The 21,496-nt window shown below is 35.3% G+C and overlaps 5 protein-coding genes across 13 annotated transcripts in view; 2 read left to right on the top strand and 3 right to left on the bottom strand.

Moving 5' to 3' along the window:
* LOC149735172 (5'-3' exoribonuclease 1-like) overlaps positions 1-6,645 on the bottom strand; it is a 34,738-nt gene extending 28,093 nt beyond the window's left edge. For all 6 annotated transcript variants that reach the window (XM_089879355.1, XM_089879357.1, XM_089879356.1 and 3 more), the window contains exons 1-13: positions 6,489-6,645; positions 5,734-5,865; positions 5,302-5,402; positions 5,004-5,101; positions 4,783-4,892; positions 4,348-4,505; positions 3,827-3,950; positions 2,851-3,087; positions 2,008-2,143; positions 1,555-1,676; positions 1,202-1,299; positions 629-785; positions 140-256 (exon numbers count right to left, since the gene is read on the bottom strand). In XM_089879355.1, the coding sequence (XP_089735481.1) occupies positions 140-256; positions 629-785; positions 1,202-1,299; positions 1,555-1,676; positions 2,008-2,143; positions 2,851-3,087; positions 3,827-3,950; positions 4,348-4,505; positions 4,783-4,892; positions 5,004-5,101; positions 5,302-5,402; positions 5,734-5,865; positions 6,489-6,563 (1,665 nt within the window). In that variant the 5' untranslated portion in view covers positions 6,564-6,645. The remainder of the gene's footprint in view (positions 1-139; positions 257-628; positions 786-1,201; positions 1,300-1,554; positions 1,677-2,007; positions 2,144-2,850; positions 3,088-3,826; positions 3,951-4,347; positions 4,506-4,782; positions 4,893-5,003; positions 5,102-5,301; positions 5,403-5,733; positions 5,866-6,488) is intronic.
* A 1,658-nt stretch (positions 6,646-8,303) lies between these two features.
* LOC149735171 (meiosis expressed gene 1 protein homolog) lies at positions 8,304-9,284 on the top strand. The gene has a single exon (XM_089879430.1). The coding sequence runs from the start codon at positions 8,304-8,306 to the stop codon at positions 8,604-8,606; it is 303 nt and encodes a 100-aa protein (XP_089735556.1). The 3' UTR covers positions 8,607-9,284.
* LOC149735169 (tetratricopeptide repeat protein 5-like) lies at positions 9,240-19,145 on the top strand. 3 transcript variants are annotated; one of them, XM_089879407.1, is made up of 7 exons: positions 9,240-9,377; positions 15,356-15,935; positions 16,277-16,377; positions 16,751-16,950; positions 17,236-17,333; positions 17,820-17,936; positions 18,550-19,145. In XM_089879407.1, the coding sequence occupies exons 2-7, from the start codon at positions 15,363-15,365 to the stop codon at positions 18,766-18,768; spliced, it is 1,308 nt and encodes a 435-aa protein (XP_089735533.1). In that variant the 5' UTR covers positions 9,240-9,377; positions 15,356-15,362; the 3' UTR covers positions 18,769-19,145. The 3 variants fall into 3 exon arrangements, with proteins under 3 accessions (XP_089735533.1, XP_089735534.1, XP_089735532.1); XM_089879408.1 differs by lacking the exon at positions 9,240-9,377 and adding an exon at positions 14,982-15,136; XM_089879406.1 differs by lacking the exon at positions 9,240-9,377 and adding an exon at positions 15,022-15,044.
* LOC149735170 (protein O-mannose kinase-like) lies at positions 10,054-17,332 on the bottom strand. The gene is made up of 7 exons (XM_089879411.1): positions 17,233-17,332; positions 14,050-14,210; positions 13,686-13,807; positions 13,090-13,233; positions 12,458-12,676; positions 11,171-11,268; positions 10,054-10,737 (listed from the first exon to the last, which is right to left on the bottom strand). Exons 2-7 carry the CDS (start codon positions 14,198-14,200, stop codon positions 10,431-10,433), a joined length of 1,041 nt encoding a protein of 346 aa, XP_089735537.1. The 5' UTR covers positions 14,201-14,210; positions 17,233-17,332; the 3' UTR covers positions 10,054-10,430.
* Positions 19,146-19,555: 410 nt separating the features above from the next.
* Positions 19,556-21,496, bottom strand: part of LOC149735168 (ectopic P granules protein 5 homolog) — a 33,162-nt gene continuing 31,221 nt past the window's right edge. For both annotated transcript variants that reach the window (XM_089879350.1, XM_089879351.1), the window contains exons 51-53: positions 21,089-21,220; positions 20,549-20,643; positions 19,556-19,954 (exon numbers count right to left, since the gene is read on the bottom strand). In XM_089879350.1, coding sequence (XP_089735476.1) covers positions 19,775-19,954; positions 20,549-20,643; positions 21,089-21,220 — 407 coding nt within the window. In that variant the 3' untranslated portion in view covers positions 19,556-19,774. The remainder of the gene's footprint in view (positions 19,955-20,548; positions 20,644-21,088; positions 21,221-21,496) is intronic.

Below are 21,496 nucleotides of genomic sequence, written 5' to 3'. Positions count from 1 at the left end.
ATAGACTCATTATGCTATAGCAGATGTTTCACCAAGTCTAGTTGTTAAGCTATGTCTTTAGTAGGCCATACACCCAACCCACACAGTATGATAATATAACAATCCCCATAACCCCACAACCCCTATTATTAGTAGTTACCTCTTCAATGAAAGGAATTTGCACCACCGCCTCCCACTCCTGTTGTTTCCCGTTTAAATCAGTGCTGAAATTACTAGGATAGAAATCTCCTATAATCGATGACTCATCCATCAGATTCTGTATGACAAGGCAAAAATTAAGCGAGAATATTGACATATTATAGAAATAACATTTCTTTTACATAGTTTCATAAAATTGTAGTAAAATTAATCAAATTATAAAAATAAAATTGGTAAAGATTATTTTTACCCTTTTTTTGCTAAAAAAATGTAATACCCTCATTAAATGGCGAAATGTCTCACATTAACCCCTTCAAACATTACGCCTATGTTTGACTAATACATTATTACATTAATATGTATGTACAGTGTCCTATGTTTGGCATGAAGTATATATATATAGTCCTTGCCTACATTGCTACATACATACACATGTGATCATACTATGTTACAAAACTACATATAAAACATATATATGTATAATACTCACCCAGTAAGGTTCAGGTATGCAGTCTTTACTAGCAGCAGGCAATACAGCCAATAGTTGTTGGAAAGGTAGGAATGGTTGGTTCATATTATACGTGAGGTGTAGGGTGGATATATTGCATAGATCAGACATGTAGGGGGAGTAGTGGTACGGGTAGAACCTGGGGGTAAATGGGTAAAACATGGGTGTAAATAGGGTTAAGGGTAGAACCTGGGGGTAAATGGGGGATTAGTGGGGTGAAAGGGGGTTATGGTAGAACCTGGGGGTTAATGGGTGTAATATAAGGGTTAGCGGTGGTAAAACCAAGGTGTATTTAGGGGTAGATTTGGGGTTGAGGGGAAACATAATGGGGTAATATCTCTGCTGGGGGTTAGTTAGGTATAAATGGGGGGAAAAGTATGTAGGGGTAACTTGGTTTAAATATATGGAGTTAAAATGGTTATAAATGGGGATTAACCTAATTTGAAATTACAGTTTATGACATCATCACAAAATATATGACATCATCACAAAATATATGACATCATCACACAGCATATGACATCATCAAACAGTGACATCACAATACCAACTCACCAATCCCAAGATTGCACTCCATTATAATAATAATGACAAATCCATTGAATACCAAGAATATATTCGTAAGCTATCGTGGATATCTCATCTTCTGTGCCCTGTAATGTAGGTTGGGATATATAGTAGGGTGGGGAAAGATGGGACACCTTTTCATTCTATTTTCACGTCCCATTTGGTAGTGAACAAAAATCATTCAAAGAATTATAAAAACGTATCCTCACGACTCCCATGGACTGTTGTTAATTGTTTAAAACTTGATCAGGATATTTGGATATTATGTGCTAGAGGTGTCCCGTCTTTCCCCACACCACTATATATTATAATAACCCCTAGTATGATACATACATACGCACCTCAATGTTAAACTTGGTTTGATAATAAGCTCGTTTGTGAAGTTTAAACTCTTGATCAAATGTTGAATGTTCTTCGTCAACAGTTTCCGTGGCTTCTATCGTGCCTTGCTTTATTGCTAGGTCTGTGGGATATTGGGGTTATAATGGGGTTGGGGAGTGTTAATTATATTATTACAAGCACAATTTAATTATAGAAAGAAAAAAATCTGCCCCAAAAATACTTGTTTGTCCAACTAGATCTAACACTTGTTTGCAAAATAATCCCTGAGGTGAAATTAAACCACACACACATATATACCTTTTAGCTTCACTGCCATGAGTGACTTTGCGATTAAAACATGCAGAAAATTCTATGGTTGGCCTGCCCACCCTGCCACCTCAGGTTTGGCGCCCAACCATATATATTATGTTATTGAGCACCTATATATAAGTCTATACCAAACAGCCAGATACCTTTAACAATCTTGAGTGACTTATCCTCGGTTACTTCCCCACCCACTAATAAACAATCAGTTGGTTTCTTGCTCTTAGATTTCGCTTCCAACCATTTGTAATCGGAATATACTTCCTCAAAGTGATCCAAGTCAAACTGAGATGAAGAAAGGTTATATATATAATGAAAGTAAGATATAGATTAGTCCGTTGTTATTCTATTTGGGTGAGGTGCTACAGTGAGAAACCTGGGATTTAGGGCAAAGTTGTCTCATTACCCCAACATTGTATACTAATATTATATTCTATACAAATAAAGTTCTGTTTTTGGTAAATTAAGCATGGATACCAACAAGTTGTAACAACTTTAATAATCTGCATCAGAGAGAAGATTAAGTTTGCACATAATTGCAACTACACAAGTAGTTTTGCTTCACTATATTATATCTCATCATTGCAGGAACTTAAGCTTATGCATAATATACTATATATGTGTTGTTGCTGCCATGAAATTTAGTTTTATACCAGAAGAGCTTCTTTATTTACTTCATTACATTATGCCTGGTAGCAACAGCTGTGGAACAAAGTATTTGACAGGAAATAATATATGAAGACCCAACAACAACAAAACATAGAAATTGCCTTTTTTACATTAATTACAGTCCAGTTTTATCCTAACAAGTATTCCAAACAAAACACCCACTTACACTAAAGTCTGTTTTACATTAATTACAATGCTGTTTTATACTTACAATTACAAATATACCAAACAAACCCATTTACCTAGATACAGCATATACCCAACAATACACAAGCATATAAACTATATAAATCAGCACCCAACAATACACAACAGCCACTTACGCTTGAAATAGCTTTGAGATAAACTTCCAGCCTCCCCAGGTTAATAACACCTCCTTCATTCAAGTAACCATCTAATGTTGGTAATACTTGTATATAAGTTTGGTATAGGAATGGTAGGGCACTTGTAGATATGTGTAAGTCAGGTAGATGGGGAATGAAGTCATTGCCGACAAGGAAACCCATCAACACCCAGTCGTCTATTATCGATTCAATGTTGAATTCAAATGGTAGGTTGGGCTGCAAAGATGTTATGTATCACTATGGTTGCATATGATTTGGGATGCACATTGCAGAATAATTAGGTATTCTAGGATATCCTGGAATACTTTATTTTCGAATCTAGAATTCCGAACTCTAGTTTAGTTCAAGAGATGACGTGTGATGACGTCATTAAACAGAATACTGAATCCCGTAATTAGATTCGAATGCAAAAAGATTTGAATTTCACGGATTCGAAATCCTGTAATGTGCATCCCTATATATGATAACATTAATATGAGGTCCGTAATGTAAAGTTATGTATTACTGTGTAATGTGTATAACATATTAACATATGTACAAAACTTTAAGTTGTAAGTTCAAAAGGTCCAAAGTGTAAGCACACTGCAGACGCTACACAGCTAAACGAACAAGCAAAGGCAAAGTAGAAGAGGAATGTTGTATATTGTTGTACAATTATGCTGCTCTGCTAAACATTGTGTATGATATTTAACCGATATAGATATGTTGTATTTATGGTTTTGCCCACACTTTTAAACACTTAGACATTCAAGACACGCATGTACGAGTATATCTAATGTTTGAGAAAGAATTTACGAACAAACTTAAATATGCAAAATATAAACTGGACATAGATAGCATCTTATATTCAAATACACCACAATAATCTTCAGAAACTTACGAATAAATTTAAAGTATTCCAAATATCTGCATAAATAGCATGGTATATCAATATATTATTTTAATACACAATCACCTTAACAGCTTCAAACTCATGCTCAATGTATTCCCTCAATAATGAAATATGCAGCAAATGGAATGTGGTTTGGGCTGCGTTTTGGGTTTTCGACGATTTCTGGCGAGTGAATTTGACTTCCTCCCTGTAATATATAAGATGTTGATGTTTATATTCTATATGGGTAAGGTCCTACAGTGAGGCACGCCACGACATGGGACCTGGGATTTAGACCAGAGTTGGCCATTGCACAATTTTTAGGTTTAAGGTTGCTAAGAATTAAACCAATGAAACAGCTGCATGTGTCATTCATTATGATTATAATATCTGCTGTTGTTTGTTTAGCATGCTGGTACACTTTTTGTCATTTATATATTGAACCGGTACACTGTACACACTACCGCAGTATCGCACTGTGCGTGTTTGTCCTTTATTTCATAGACTGGAACACTGTTTAACCTTCACACTCTAAACCACTACTTTCAACACCTCAACCAAATAGCAAATACATACATTTGACACCTCACTATAACAACCTTTACCTCAACAAAGCAAAATGTGGTTCATGCGTACATAGACCCAACATAAGTAGATCGGCGTCCAAACCATATAAACAATGCCTTGTGTTTGGATCATACTCAGGCTGGGATCTTTCGTATCGGATAAATTCCATAATTTTGTGCTCGCCCTCTCCAGGTGTCTGTGGTTGTTAATGTAATAGGTTGGTTTACTTTGGTTATATTATATTTTCTATATGGCATATGAGTGAGGTCCTAGGCCAGAGTTTTCCCATTATTCAATCACCCACAAAGTTACATACATGGTAACCTGTAAGCGAAGGTGTATAAAACAGAAGACCTGTATTTTGACATTTAAACTAATAAGTGGGACAAATAGTCAGCCATACAGTTGGCCTATATGTTATACCCCATATTTACATTTACACACATATGGTTACAAACCTACACACAACTCACCTGGTGCCCAGATAAATAAACTTTAATCCCCTGCCAACTTGGATCCGTGGTTATTTTGTTTTGCACAAAATATTCAAGTTGTGCTTGTAACTTCTCCATGAATGATGTACCTTGGGTGGATTGCATTTAACATAAACTTGTTTGTATACAATTATGATGCTATATATATATATGTATATACATGATAAAATATACCATAAATAACATCCGTATATAACTACCTGGTGTAATACAGTTGGAATCAAATCTCTTTTCAGTTGGGAGAACCTCTCCTTTCTGTAACGCTTGTTTGATGTTGTTTTCAGCTTCTTTGGCGGATCTAGGGTTTAAATATAAGAGCCTTAGGACAAGCAATATAATATACAAGCAACGGTCAATGACTAATTGACTACCAAACTTTAAACAATAGATATATAAAATGGAAAACTAAAATAACATAATGTACAGTCAGGAGTAAAACAACAATAAATCACCGCCATCACCCCAACACTAATGTGACATCATATAAACCCAACGCACCTGAATCTTCTCCCTCGTTGTTGATTCATCTTGGCACGAGGAGCCACCCCGTCAACCGCCATGAAGAATGTTCGTTGGGGACGGATTATACGGAATAATACCTGTTAATATGATGTCTATGTTACTACGACACCTGTTAATATGATATCTATGTTACGATAATACTTTCGCTAATATAATTTCTATGTAACTGCAACTCGTTTCTCTATAAGCAGTGTACGAGTTTGTTCGCAACTAAGAATCAAGAAAGAAGTTTTCCTCTAAAATGCGCGCGTCTGCTCACGATACGTATATGGATGTAATATTTTAACGCTTGTGCATGCAGTCCAATCAGCATTACTTAAAAAAAATCAGCCGAAAATTTTGGAAGTTTAAAAATGAGCTGCGAGAAATTAATCCTGCACTGCTGTGCTTAACTATACCCATTATCACCTCAATATAGTTGAAAATATCTTTGAATATTTGTTCCTCAGTAATCCTAAAGTGGGGATCATCATCATTGGGGTGGGAACAATTATGGATGATACCGTTCATGTCAAGGTATAAGTTGTCAAACTCTGGAACCTGGGGGTAGTTGGAGTAATGATTAGAAAGTTGTTATAATTACGTGACAGTAGATGGTAGAAGGAAACTAGAGGGGTTTATTAATTGAGTGACACAGGTGGACTTTTGGGCCATTTTTTTGTATTTTTATACAATGTTTTGGGCGCATTTTTTAGATTTTCATACAATGTTTTTGGGCCATTTTTTAGATTTTCATACAATGTTTTTGGGCCATTTTTTTGTATTTTTATACAATGTTTTGGGCGCATTTTTTAGATTTTCATACAATGTTTTTGGGCCATTTTTTAGATTTTCATACAATGTTTTTGGGCCATTTTTTTGTATTTTATACAATGTTTTGGGCGCATTTTTTGATCAATTCTGGTTTTTGATCAACCTAACCCATGGCCTTGTTTAAACAAAACACCAATTACCGTTCATATTATACAAAAGGCAGTATGTTAATTACGTGGTTGGGTTAACCTGTTAGAAACATTATGTTGAATCCAGCAGTTGATATGCTCCATTGGTCCAGGAAGTTTAAATATACACATATTATTAATTATCAAGCACACCTGCTGGTATATAAACCTTTAAAACCCCATGTTATTTACACATAATAAATAATGCTAAAGTAGACTGACCTGGTATTCCTTCACCACCTCGCTCAAGCAAGGATATCTTTCACTTATCCATCGATAAAACTTGGGAACTCCCATCCTTTATCAGGGTGTGCCAGGCTAACCTACTTCTGTAAGGTAATATAAATGTACAGTAACATCTGCAATATTATTATGAATATACATATGATTAATAAAACTTTACGAATGCAACAATGAACATGTAATTTGTAAATAATATATATATATATAATACGGGCTTATAAATACTTTTTTTTATATGATTCCTAATGCTTTATAACGACTGTCGTATTGCTGCTATCTGTTAATGTACACATATACGCATAACGCATTAAGCCGTAATTTGTATAATGTGTTCACAACGATAATACCGTTTATATTTCTATATATTTATATATATATACGTAGTGTACACATAACATATAACACTGGCTTCTAAACGTACCGCACCTACCTAAAGCTGTAGCTCTGGTTTAAATTCTAAACAAAGTTACCGGTTACACCATATGCTAACATGTAACAACATACAGCTGTAGACCTGCCGTGTGTGTAAAAGTAAATAAACCGCAAATAAAGTCGAAACTTTTACGCAACCCCCTGGATTTGCCTTTTTCTTTTTTTTCTCCCGCGCAATAGATATCGTATATAATTAAGAAGTATTTTGTCCCCACAGCGTGTTTGGTTTTTAAAAAATATTGTAGTTACTACAACTTCTGCAAAAATAAGGAAAAAACATTAATTACATTTATAGTTCATGTGGGAGCGTAAAAAATTATCCAAGACGCGACAAATCTGAATGTATTGTTTGAAGCAAAATATCGAACTTTTAATACAAAATTTTGTATCTAGAATTGAAGTTATCTCCCAACAATCTAAATCTGTTTAATATTCTTATGTATATACCCTAGTTAACTACCTCAATAAAAAGCCACAAACAAAAAGTCACAAAAAAAGTAACCGCTAGACGGCGTACGTGCTCCATATTTAAATAGAAATCCCGTTAAATGTTTGGGGTGCCTGGCAACCAGATGTTGTTAAAACTTAAAGACGTTGTTTTTAAATTGTTAATCAACGTTTACTGTGTACTGACGCCTGTAAAAAGTTGTCAGACTACAATCAGGTCACTGGTAGTAGCATCGTTAAGATTTCGGGAAAATAATTTAAAATTCTTACAGAATTAGGGCAAAATTTTAGAAAGAATGTAAAGTTTTAATCAAAATGTAATAAAAAGCTTAAATTGAATAGAGGATCTTTTATTATTAAGTTTAAGTATGCCTTATTCTTAGAGGTTATAATTGTATATTCAGTATGAATTTGCATTCAATCTAAAAGTGTTGCTTATTTTAAGAATAATTATTTAGAAAAACTATAATAGTCACAAAACAGACCATAAAAAAATCAAAATAAAGTTTCTTATGTTATTGTATAAGTTATGTTAATATATAAACATATTCTCAGCCCCTATTCTGTAATTTTCTCGCTGCAATATTCAGTAAACATTAGAACCATTAAGTTAGTTATATATGGTCGCTCATCTGACTATTTCTGCCTCCCCTGCGTTTTCTAAAAGTTTGTGCCTATGCGTATACAGTTTATGTTCAATCTAAAAGTATTAGTTTTTAGAAAATCTCTGATAGTAAGGACTTACTTACTTTATTCAATCTAAAAGTGAATATATATTGCTTTTTCCAGAAACAACTTTGATAGTTTCAAAACCAACCATTATTATGACATAATATTGTAATATTACAATACCATTTGAATTTAATCTAATTATTTTTTCCAGACAAAAACTGAGATAGTTTCAAACCAACGATAATGACATCAGTGGCGACCAAAAGTTACGACCACTTGGGCCTCGGAGACGGTCCGAAACCTAAATCTATGGTTCGAGCAAAACGATGGTCAGAAGAAGTGGAGAACGCTTTCAGGTTCCAGACTGCTGGTTACCGCGATGAGATCGAATATAAAATAATTATGAAGATTGAGCCAGAAAGATGGCCAGTGGAGCCTGGTTATGTAAAGAAACTACAACGTAGAGATGGGACATATTATTACTACAATCGGGGCAGGGAATGCCAGGATAAAGAAGTCCATAAAATTAAACTTTACCAGTATTAATATGGATTTGTATAGCACTATGTTACGCTTATAAAGTGCCATTAATATTGTTGTTATTACATTTGTGCCTTTTGGAATTTGGTTAAAGATTTTTAATATTTGGTTTCGTGCGTTTTAGTTTTTATAATACATTTACAGTAAAATACAATATTTTTTTAGCAATAGCTAAAAAAGTGCCTTTATTATTACATATGTTCGATTTGGCTGAAGTTTTATAAAATTTCTAATATAAAAAGCTGAAGCATTTTATGGTTTTTAAATTTTATAAATTTTAAATTATTTCTGAATTGTTTTATTTTTGTTAAAAAGTTTAATTGTTTTTATTAAACTGGTTACCGGATCTTATATATCCGACAAACGTTATTTTTGTGTTTAAACCGCTGAAAAAATGTGGAAACTTAAACTAAAATAGGCCTATACACTTTTTACAAAACCACCTGAAAAATATCACAATTGCCAAAAAGGGCGAAACAAACCAATCTAAAACGACCAAAATTCACTCATTCTGTTTGTTTTTTGTTGATTTACTGTTAAAAAATATCAAAAACCTTCCCCCAAAACCAACAGTCTTTGCATTTTGTTTGTTGTTGCTTTATTCAAGCTTTAGAGATATTAACATGGTCGCGGTACCCTGGTTTTATGTGTTTGGCTGCTTGTGTAATATTTGTATTTCTACAGGTTTTGTTTACGTTTAGTTTGAACATTTGAAAAAATTTTTAGATTTGAAAATTTTGTAATTTTGAAAATTTGGAAGAATTTCCCCTGAAATTGGTGAGTAAAAAGTTTTATGTAAAAGTTTGTGTAATATTTATATGCATGTTAGTTTAAACGCATGAACCTGGATTTTCTGGTCAGTTAAAAATTGTATCTTGCATATGTGCTGTTCAGTTTGCATTGAAACTGACTTTATTTAAAAAACACCTGTGAAAAGTGGTGCAACAAATTCAAGGTTATTGTTTTGTTGACACTTCGTAAAACTAGCTGTCAAAAATACTGAAGTGTCGGTCAAATACAACTTAACTTATATAAACACCTGTGAAAAGTGGTGCAACCAATTCAAAGTTATTGTTTTGTTTACATTTTATAAAATAAAACGCTTTTTTATTAATTAATCATTTTAAAACAATACCATTTCAAAAATGATATAAACTAAGCAAAACACATATGCCATACAACACCATATGTGTGGGGGTTTTAAATTAAAGCACATTGTTAATAATTAATGTAAGAAACAAAAATCAATAATTAGATTTGAGTATCATTGACCTAATACACAATCAAGCGCTTGAAAGCCAAGAAGATGATTAAGTATTGAAACAAATACATGCGTATCATGTGTATGTAGTTGCTACACTGTAGTGTAAACACCTCTTAAAAAAGAAATAATAAAATTTACGCCTAAAAGCGCTAGGTGTAGATATTTTAAAACTGAACACAAATAGTCAAATCAGTTATAATAACTTAATATATTAAAGTTTTTAGTTATTACACACATGAGGTGTTTTAATAAATAACTGTTGACATTAAAATTACTTATAAATAGCAAAGCTATTGCAAAATAAAAGCCACTCAATTTTTGACACACATATAATGGCAAGCTAGTATAAATAAGGGGGAGCTATGACACCCCTGTACCCCCCCTAGCTGCGCCACTTTTTACCAGAGGCATATCTTTTCATAAGGGGGCCAACTCTATTTAAAACATTTCTTCACGCAACACATAAAAACAAAACATGCCCATATTTATGCATATATGATATTCCATGCCTCAATTTGAAACTGGGGTGCTAAGACCACTCTAACCCCCCCCTGAATACGCCACTCTCATAAATAATTATAAACCCGAACATAATCCTCAAGAACCTGCTGTGAGTTCCATCTATTTGCTGGATCAATCTTCTTACACATTTTATGCACTTGTTTCAACAACCTGTTAATCCTTTGAATCTTTTTCAACTCAGTACTGTTTGGGGATTTCACATTCATTATGGCGTTTGTTAGGTTGGGTATTTTCCATACGTCGATTTTGATTGACACTTTTGGTAGTTTGTTCTGTTTACAATTAGCTTCATTATATCTTTGTTCAGGAGATAGGAAAGTATGTTCAACCATCACGCAACCTGTTTCGCTTCTAAAAGAGGAAAATTATTGAGATTTTTACAGTAGAAGAAATTAAGCAATGTTCACAGTTATATTATATTTTATCATTTAGTTCATTTTATCATTTATGCAAAATGCACTATAGTAGTGACTGACTAAACAGGCAACAAACCTGAGGTGGCGGGGTAGGCAGGCCAACCCTGGAATTTTCTGCACTACAATAATCAGTGAACATTACAACCAATAAGTTAGATACACAAACGTATCTAACTATCCTTGCCTCCCCTGTGTTTATATAAAGTTTTTCCTGTAGCTGTGTGTTTATGTGTATAAGGCACAAAACATATATAAAACAGGGGAGGCAGGGATAGTTAGACACAATCCTGTGAAATAAATCTAACTTATTGGTTGTAATGTTTACTGATTAATGCAGTGTAGAAAACCTATGCCATGCACATACATACCTACAAACAGGATGGTTGTTGACATCATCAACAGGCAGTTCGTCGACATCGTTCATAACTATCCTCATGTCATTAGTTACCAAGTATTGACTTAATGCCTGTGAATAAATGGTAGAGGTAATATATGTTATGAATATATTGGACAAGACAATTGCTACAACACAGTGGTCACTAATAGGTTGTAGCACCCTAGGTGTTGGGGTAATGAACAAACTCTGGCCTAAATCCCAGCCCCAGGTCCCATGGCGTGCCTCACTGTGGGACCTCAACCATATAGAACAGAACGTGCATATACAATGTTGGGGTAATGGGTTAACTCTGGCCTAAATCCCTGGTCCCATGACATGCCTCACTGTAGAACCTCACTCATAGAGAATAGAATGTGCATATACAATGTTGGGGTAATGGACCAACTGTGGCCTAAACCCCAGGTCCCATGGCATGCCTCACTGTAGGACTTCACCCATATAGAATAGAATGTGCATATACAATGTTGGGGTAGTGGGCCAACTCTGGCCTAAATCCCAGGTCCCATGGCATGCCACGCTATACAACCTCACTCATATAGAATAGAATGTTCGTACACAACTGGCTAACTCTGTTCTAAGTCTTACCCATATAGGATAAAGAGTTCACGATGCCAGTGGCTTGTATATGTTACAAACAATAAGTAGGACACACATAACAAACACAATACCAGACAAACCAGTTATTGTAAGTACAAGGATAAATAAGTTCCATTCATTCTTATCATTCAAGGCAAGGCATGTAATAGTCTCCATATGATATTGTATCTTTGGTATCTACCATAATTACAGCATTACCAGAAACCTAACACACAAGTGTGTAGCGGTCAGGTAATACTAGATAACAACATGGCCTCAAGCATTAGTGGTGCCAATATTATGTGATGTTTAAACTATAACCTCGTGTATTCGCCTTATATTTAAAACAAGTGGGGATGCTACAGTTACCCTAAACCCCCAAATAACCTTATTAATGTATTCTATTTATTATTAACAACAAAAAAAACATTTGTTTAAACATGCGATGGTTAAAAACTGCCCAACGAAAACTGTGCCAAAGTCCATACATCATCAAAATTAAAACAAGAAAAGGAAATTAGCAGCAAAACAACAGTCCTTATACCACGTCACAGATAAAAACTATTTAAAGGAAAAAAAGGTCAAAAAAAGCGTGGCTGTTAAAACCACTACATAGTATAAATGAACTTATATTGAGTTAGGTCAAAACTAAATTGTAAAAGTCTCTTAATAAACTACGCACCTGTGACAGTTGATGGAGATCACAGTTAACCCTTGCTTTCCCACCTCCATGGTGTAAATATACAAAGGTTTGAACCAACCCTATAGCTAGTTTCAACCTTTCTTTACCACTAAGTTTGACTATGGCGTCAGATTTGATAAAATCATTTAAGTTTCCGTATTTATCGCATTTCTCCGTCAAAATATGGGTTTGGTTGCCAAGTTTACAGAAGCCAGCCACCTGCGTGGAAATGCAGTGTTTTATTTGTGGTTCATGTTATAATATGATACTTGTACAGTTCTGGTATAATGTGGATATCCTGGTCAATAGGACTTGGGTTTTCAACATGGATTGGCCCATTACCCCAACACTCACAGTTAGTGGTCACTAATAGGTTGTAGCAACAAAAAAAATTGCAGCAATGTCTGTTAATTGTCTTGTCAAAGGACACATACACCTACCAGTATTAGGCACCGAACCCGGTGTCCTTCTGTTAATATGCAATATAAACCACTGTGTCTCGGTGTCAGACAAAAATTGTAACATACTGAAAGTGATCATTAGAGATAAATACAATGTGGAAAAGTTACCATACATACTATAACACCAAACCTATATAATAAGTTAATGTGTATATTGTTGTAACGCCTCACCTGTATAACATGTTGACTTGGTTGTAGATTCATTAAATTAGTTGCTCCTTTATCCACCCTTGTTAATATCCATTGATCCTTCACCCTTGTATCCCTGGTACTCACCATGGCTAGCTCTATACCTTCCCAGTCCACAGAGTACACCTGTAGATTATAAAGGGGGTTGTATCATTGTACGGTGGGGGCTTGAATGAATGGGTACAACACGGGTGTTCTGTTTCATACACCTAATGCCCGCTTACCAGGTACCACGTATGTAACTTATTTATCCTCGCATGGCGGGGCAACGACAGTCGTTATAACACGGGTGTTCTGTTTCATACACCACGTACCCCCTTACAAGTTACCACATACGTAACTTCGTGGGTGATTATTTATGTATGGCTGACAACTTGGACAACTCATTAGTGACCACTGGGTTGGAGCAATTGTTTTTAAGTGTCTTGAACACACATGCCTACAATGGTGGAAGCGTTGAGCATTGATTGCCATTTTCATGCCCACAGTCGAGTTTTTGAAGCTATTGCAGTGTGTCTGGCATGAATTCCAGGACCATACCCTTATAGAACACCCCAGCCACACAGCCGACCACTCACCAGTTTGCCAATCCCACCCCCAAGTTTCTTCTTGTGACCCAACTTCATAATGTCCCCGCACCCCAGCATCTTCCTACATTCATCCATCCCCCCCACTTTGAACCATCCTTTGTTACATGGGCCTGGGGATAATTAGCATTGTTATGTCATAATCTAATATATTTATCTCTTTGAATGCGATAGCAAAGGTGAAATTAATTATAACAATGAAGAGAATAGAATTAGCAGCAAAACAACAGTCGTTAAACCCGCTATAAATAAGTGGTAACTGGTAAGCGGGCACGGTGAGTAAATGGGTATATCACGTCGCTTTTGGCCACACCACACAAGGATAAACAATTTACATTCATTCCTACAATCCCACCTGGTTGAAGTAGAAACCTCTCGTATTTATGTTCCTTTACAACTTGTACCGTACGCTCCACATTCAGATGTTGTATGTGGTTTACCACAAAGTACATGAGGGTGACCAATGCTATATATAATACTGTGTTGATGACTTTCTTTAAATGCATTCTAACTCATCTGTGGAGTTATAAATACAATATTAGAAATTCTACCAGGCACAACGTAATATATAAGTAAATTGCTTTTTTAGTAAAAAATACTGTTGGTATTTTCTGTCAAGTTATAATTTCTATTGTTACATCACAGCATTGGCTGACATTGAAAATCTAGAAAATAATCTAAAGTTTCAATCTTAATATTAAACTTGTTCTATAACTACTCTATTGGCAAATATAATTTAATTTCAACAACTTTTCGTGTCATTTGATGAGACATTATTAAGATAACACATTGGTGCGAAAAAATTATCGTAATCGGAAAATCTATTTCTAATATTATATCATGCGTGGCGGCAACCACAGCAAAACAATAGTATTATTGGTTGATTTTACATCAGAGTATAAGACTACACTTATTGAGTATAGACTCATTATACTATAGCAGATGTTTCATCAAGTCTACTCAGTCTTCTACAAGCACCGATGATGCCAACAGTTTTTATATATATATTGATATTTATAAATAAAGATATTTGTATAAAATTAAAATACACCCAAAACTTCATATGTGTTTGTAAATAGTAGTAAACCTAAACTACAGCCATAGCTAATTACAACTTGGTAAAACTAATGACACAACAATAAACATATACACCACAGAACCTGCCATCTCTAGCTATGTAATCTTATCTGTACCAGTATATGTGTGTGTGTGCTGCCATTGACTTGTGAAGCCCCCAGGCAGTATATAGTTACTAGTGCTGGTGCTTAGTGTAAACATAACTTGTTATTAGGAATGTTGGGTGTTTAATTGTTTTGCTAATTATGGTAATTATATGAAGTTGAGTTGTTTGTAAGTTGTATATAATGTTGCGGTTGGTGTGAAAGAATTTTTAAAGTGTCAACAAAACAATAACCTTGAATTGGCTACACCACTTTTTACAGGTGTTTATAAGTTGTATTCAATCACCCACAAAGTTACATATGCGGTAACTTTTAAGCGGGCACAAGGTGTATGAAACAGAACACCCATGTTATAACGACTGTCGCTGCCCTGCCATGCGAGGATAAATAAGTTACATACGTGGTAACTTGTAAGCGGGCCCACTATGTTATAATGAAAGTTGGTATTTTTGCACTTATTTCAAAACGTTTGTATGATAGATCGAACATGGGTTCGGAAACAGAAGTCGAACAAATTGTTGACAAACTTCAAGATTTTTGCGACAACTTCGTCCAAAATCATGGCATGGAAAAAATCCATGAAAAAACAGCCATGGTAAAGCAAGAAGTGGATTCTACAATTGCTATGTTAAAGACATTGGAAGAAAGATGCCAGAAAACCACATTCATGCTGCAGTACGCGCGTGCGTTAAATGTATTACCGGACTACTCAAGGGAGTGCGAGGACTATTTATCGAAAGTTGTAAAACGCGACCCGTCGATTATACGAGGATGGAACTTGTTGGGGGAAACGTTCTGGAAAAAGGGTGATATAGGGGCAGCTAAGGACTGTTTTGAGGGGGGGCTGAAGAGGAAAAAGGATAAAGTCAGTTTGAGGTCGTTATCAATGGTTTTACGTCAATTAAAAGCTGATAAATTTGGTGATGAGCAGAAGAACGTGATATCAAGTGTTGAGATGGCTAAGGATGCTGTTGGTATGGATGTGGAGGATGGGATGTCTTGGTATATACTCGGAAACGCCTATTTATCGCTCTTCTTTGTCACTGAACAGAATCCTAAGGTGGGTGGGGTGTATACTAGGTGTTGTTTAATGTGGTTTGTCTGTGTGAAGGAATACATCAAAGTGTTTAAGTGTTGTTCAGCGCAGGTCAGCGTAGATATTTCTTTGTTTGTTTCTTTTAAGTGGCGTTTACACTACAGTGTAGCTCGCCTCGGTATAAAAAGAACAAATAAAGTAATATCTACACCCAGCATTGTTCAGCGCAGGTCAGCGTAGATATTTCTTTGTTTGTTTCTTTTAAGCGGCGTTTACACTACAGCGTAGCTCGCCTCGGTGTAAAAAGAACAAACACAACTGGGCCTTTGGAATAAAAAGACAAAGTAACAACTTATATACCACAGGTATTGGCAATGGCATTGGAAGCTTATTCAAAAGCTGAGAAAGTGGAGAAGAGGTCAACCCATAACCCTGATCTGCACTTCAATAGAGCTATGGCATATAGGTGAGTAACTTGTGACTAGAGGGTGCTGGGATCAAGGCTCACTGTTGTTAATACTGTTTAACAACCCGAATGTGGGCACGGGAATGGCAACCAAAGATAGGGGTAATGTCAGAGGTAAAAAGGGGGATTCACCAATAAACCAAGGTTCCCCATGTTTGACGTGTATAAGTATAACTACCCTTTAACAATTTAAATGCAACCCCAGATTTGTGAAAAATCCTAAAATTGTGACGCTTTTGGAGTTGTAATAAAATACTTTTATAATTTAACTTTTAGATTGTATCTGAATTTTGCACCAAACTCCTAATGCCCCATTTGTCTCTACTTGTTTGTACAGACACCTAACTAACCCACACACTACTACCCCACCCAGATACGAAGAATCATACCAACTTGCACTGGAAGGTCTCGCTACGGCTGATCAACTAGACCCCACATGGGGAAGCCCCCGAACAAAGATTAATGAAATATTTAATTATTTGGATAAAGTAAACGATCTGGTTGAAAAAAAGGGGAAAATGAAATCGAAACGACTTCAAAATATGATCAAGTCAATCAAAGAAACTAATTTAGGTAAAAAAAGAGAAGTATAGAAAAAAGGGAAACGGTATTAATAGGAGAGAAGTATAGAAAAAAGGGAATTTTTTTCTGTGTTTAATAGTTGTGTGTCCCCAATTAGGTGCTTTACTTGTATTTGTAATGTTTACTGATTAATGCAGTGTAGAAAATTTAAAGAGTGACCCACCCACCCTGCCACCCCAGGTTTGGCGCCTAAATTACTATTCTAGATACAGTTATATATATCAGTAACATATATGTATATAAATAAATATATATAACCAACAACCCACATACCAGGCCCTTACAGTGGTGGTTCCTTCACTTTCAATGGCAAGCAACAGAAACTTGAATATATTCCATTATCCTCTCTGAAGGAAGGGGCCAACCCTGAAAAGGTACAACAACAACTGTATTCATGTTTATGTTGAACGAAATATTTCTAGCATTCATTAGAAATCAAGTAATTGTCTTTATTGCAACCCCAAAGGCTATATTCTGTGTTTACATTTCTTTAACGTCCCAATCTTAGCGAATATACAGTAATCATGGAGACAAATTAAAGTTTTAATTAGTATTTTAGTTGCCAAACTTTATAAAACAGGGTAGCCAGGAATAAGTAGACACACAATTACCCCATTAACACCCGTACCATCTTGCCCCATCAGCACCCGTACCATCTTACCCCCATCGACACCCGTACCATCTTACTCCGTTAACAGCTGTACCATCTTACCCCCATCGACACTGCCCCATCAGCACCCGTACCATCTTACCCCATCAACACCCGTACCATCTTACCCCATCAACGCCTGTACCATCTTACCCCCATCGACACCCGTACCATATTACTCCATTACCAACCGTACCATTTTACCCCACAGGTTATAATGGGCAAGGTTGTATGCAACATGGCCGACATCACATTGGTTCCATTCACGTTTGCAATTATTGATCATAATGGTGATTGTTACGCTGTGACTGTGTATAACCTGGCTAGGGTAAGTATGTATTGTATAAGGAGATACTTTGTTGCTTAAATTAGCTTCTTCAGTATAAAAAAGTTAAATTAAACTAACCATTGTTTTGTCTGCTATTCGCTTAGTGTAAAACAAGAGTATGGAAAAAATATTGGTAAAAATATTGTAATTGATCTCAAACTTTAATAAGTAACATATAACAACACACCATGTTGTAATAGCTGCATTATATTTAACTAAATACACTCACCTTCTACCTGTATGAGGGGTTGGGTTGCGCTGAGTCATCCTTTTTTAGCTGACACATCATTGTGATTTTGTTGAGTCATCAAAGATTTAATTTTTGCTGACTTTTTATTAATCAGCAATAAGTTTGCTGAGTAATGATTATTCAGCAGTATAATTAATTAATGTATCTAACTTGGTGGGGGACTGTTTTTTTTTTTTAAATATCATAGATTCATAATTATTACCCCAATTTTATCTAATATTTATGAAATGTTTGCTGACTTTTTAATTAATTAACAATATGTTATATTTATCCTTTTAACCATGTAACTTTATGAGTGATAATTTTTTGTATTATGCCATTTTTTAATAGGATTATAAAAGCTAAAATCTCCCCAACTTCCAGGGCAAAGGAATGATAATTGGTGATTCTGTCGCGATACCGGAACCCTTCATGACTCATCATAAAATTGAATGGAGCGTTACTGCTGACTCAGCAAAAAAATGGGACTTTCGTAACATAAGAGTCGATAACCCTATTGTTCTAATTGTTAACGGACGTAAACTAACACAGGAACATTGTGGGTCAACAATCGCTGCGATGATACCTAGTCAGGCCTCGTGATTAGGCGTGACATAAACATATTATAAATGCCAGCAGAGCGTTTCAAAAACATAGAAATGTTAAACAGCCAGATGAATATTCACAAAATTGCTGTGTCTGGCGTAACATGGACATATTATAAAATGCTGGTGGAAATTGTGCGAAAATATAACTATTATAAAATGCTGATATAATATTGAGTGGAAATTTGTGAAACATGGAGTGAAATTCTATATGAGTTGGTTCTATAGAATTATCCCAGATTTGGTTCATTAGTTATATTGTCATGAAATAGAAATATTATAAATGCAGTAAGATATCTATTGCAACATGAGATATCTATGTTTGATGTGTTTCGTATTTTGCTGCTGTGTTGTTTAAATAAACGTTGCATGTAAGTAGATGGTTATTATTATAACACAGTTGTTCTGTTTTATACACCTTGTGCCCGCTTACAAGTTACCACGTATGTAACTTTGTGGGTGATTGTTTTCTGTTTGACTGTCATTATGGACAACTCATTAGTGACCACTGGGTTGGAGCAATCTTGCCCAAGGACACATACCACCACAATGGTAACAGCCTCGAGCCTTGAACCCGATACCCTCTGGTTACAAGGAAAGCGCTCTAAGCCACGACGTTACGCATCCATGGTCGCCACTCCCATGCCCAGTGTCGAGTTACCCATGTTATGACAACTGTCAGTGTAGATTCCAGTCACCACAGTGAGCCTTGAACCAGTCTTGAACCAGTGACCCTTAAGTCTAAAAACTCTACAATAAACTTATAACATAAAAAACTGAAAAACTACTTTTCAAAATTTATTAGACACATATTGCACAAGAACATTGAAATTTAAAACTACATTAAAATAAAATTAATAATTTACTTCAATCTTTTCTATAACACATTTGTAATCATAAATACTTAATATAAATTAACAGAAATGAAAAGAAAAAATTTGCTGTACCCTATCTACATAAAAATAACATAAAGCAACATAAAATACTATAACAGAACATAGAAATCAAATAATATGTTTTAAGTGACTTTTGTTTGGGAAAAACCTTTTTATGAGCATGAAGAGAAATGTTCTGTGAGATGGGGAATCCCCTGATGACATCACCATGCATATACCTTCAATAGTGGAGGTGTATGGAGAATATTGTTTGTTGGTGGTTGGCAGTTGTTGCAAGGCTTGAAAGGCCTAGGGTATGAAAGGTATGTGATTATTTAAACTGCTGCAGCACGATAAATGCACTAGTTTTTAAACAACTGAACTGCAGTGTTGAAGTGGTTCATATTGTGAGCAGGGAATTTATAGGAAAGAATAAACACGAGACACACCGTATTTATAGCGGCGAAAAACGATACGAAAAGGCACTCGTGTACGCTTCAGCACACACACCTGTGGCGGGTCGCGACAGTGTAAACACCATAATGCTGGTTATAGACATAAACACAACATGCTTTCTGAAACAGCTCTTTTAGCATTTATTTGCTAACCAAGTTTTAACATCCTATACAAGCTGTCCTAATCAGGGTGAATAACACTCAACACTAAACAGCCAAAATACTGGTAACAATGAAATAAACATCACCACCCAAATAAATGGCAGAAAAAACTTAAAGAAAACTATAATGTGTTCATACCTACACCCAGCATTGTTTAGTAGGTCACTATAGGTATATTTACTACTTAAATAAACCAACCACAAATACATCGTGCCTGCTTATGAGTTAAGAGTTACCACGTATATCACTTTGTGATTGCAACCTAAAGACAGTACAAACTACAAACCTTCTCAGCCTCTTCCAGAGACTCAGTCGTCGTATCCAACCTCGCCAACCATTGCTTCACGTACATGGATAACGCTTTCGCGCTTAATCGGATTTCTGGGGGACAAGTTTATCAATTACTCCAGGAAAAATGTGATTCAGGCCAGAGCTGCTCATTATTTTAAAACAAGTTTGTAATTTGAAAATATTTGGCACCTATGCCAGTATTACATGCCACCACACTAAACACCTTAAGTAATTAATTAGTAAACATTACAACCAATATAAAAGTCCAACACCTATGCCCTATATTAATATAATTAAATATATATTTGGGCAATAACGCTTATACTCAGCCATATACATATATATATAAATATATGTGGGACATTACAGTATATTACACCACCAAAAATAATAATAAAAAATAAAATAGAAAATAATAATAAAAAAATGAGCGCCCACTTGTGAAAAGAAGAGAGTAATTATTCTGATATCCAGTGGCATGTCAAATATATATATATGTGATGTTATGAAAACAACAATATATTACACCACTCACCCATGGGAATCTGTGATTGCCTACTTATCCCAATGCTCCCAAGTATTCCTGTCTTTACTTTATCTACACCCATCTTATCCAGGGTTGGTAAAATAGATGCCACAGTATCATACACACTATGTACTGTGAACCCTGGTATAATACAAGTTGTAGATTGTTAGTTTGTATCATATATAATGCATAATAGAATGGGGGAAGATGGGATACCTTTTTCATTCTATTTTCTCGCTCCATTTGGTAGTAAACAAAGAACATTCAAAGAACTATAAAACCGTATCCTCACGACTCCCATAGACCGTTGTTAATTGTTTAAACACGATCAGGATATCTGGATATCATGTGCATAAGGTGTCCCATCTTACCCCACCCTACTACATGTATGTAATATATAATGTATGTATTCTGCTT

This window comes from Ciona robusta, chromosome 6 (genome assembly GCF_009617815.1).
Source record: "Ciona robusta chromosome 6, ASM961781v2".
NCBI classification, from domain to species: domain Eukaryota; kingdom Metazoa; phylum Chordata; class Ascidiacea; order Phlebobranchia; family Cionidae; genus Ciona; species Ciona robusta.
Note: the sequence above shows the minus strand (reverse complement) of the source record. Positions and strands in the feature narration are given on the sequence as shown.

Coding starts and splice junctions, on each gene's coding strand:
- LOC149735171 (XM_089879430.1), top strand. CDS start 8,304: ATGACATCAGTGGCGACCAAAAGTTACGACCACTTGGGCCTCGGAGAC.
- LOC149735170 (XM_089879411.1), bottom strand. CDS start 14,200: ATGCATTTAAAGAAAGTCATCAACACAGTATTATATATAGCATTGGTC. Junction 11,269..12,457: donor ATCTCCATCAACTGTCACAG/GTGCGTAGTTTA, acceptor ATTTATTCACAG/GCATTAAGTCAATACTTGGT. Junction 10,738..11,170: donor AACAACCATCCTGTTTGTAG/GTATGTATGTGC, acceptor TTCCTCTTTTAG/AAGCGAAACAGGTTGCGTGA.
- LOC149735169 (XM_089879406.1), top strand. Junction 16,951..17,235: donor AATCAAAGAAACTAATTTAG/GTAAAAAAAGAG, acceptor CCCACATACCAG/GCCCTTACAGTGGTGGTTCC. Junction 17,334..17,819: donor AAGGGGCCAACCCTGAAAAG/GTACAACAACAA, acceptor TTTACCCCACAG/GTTATAATGGGCAAGGTTGT.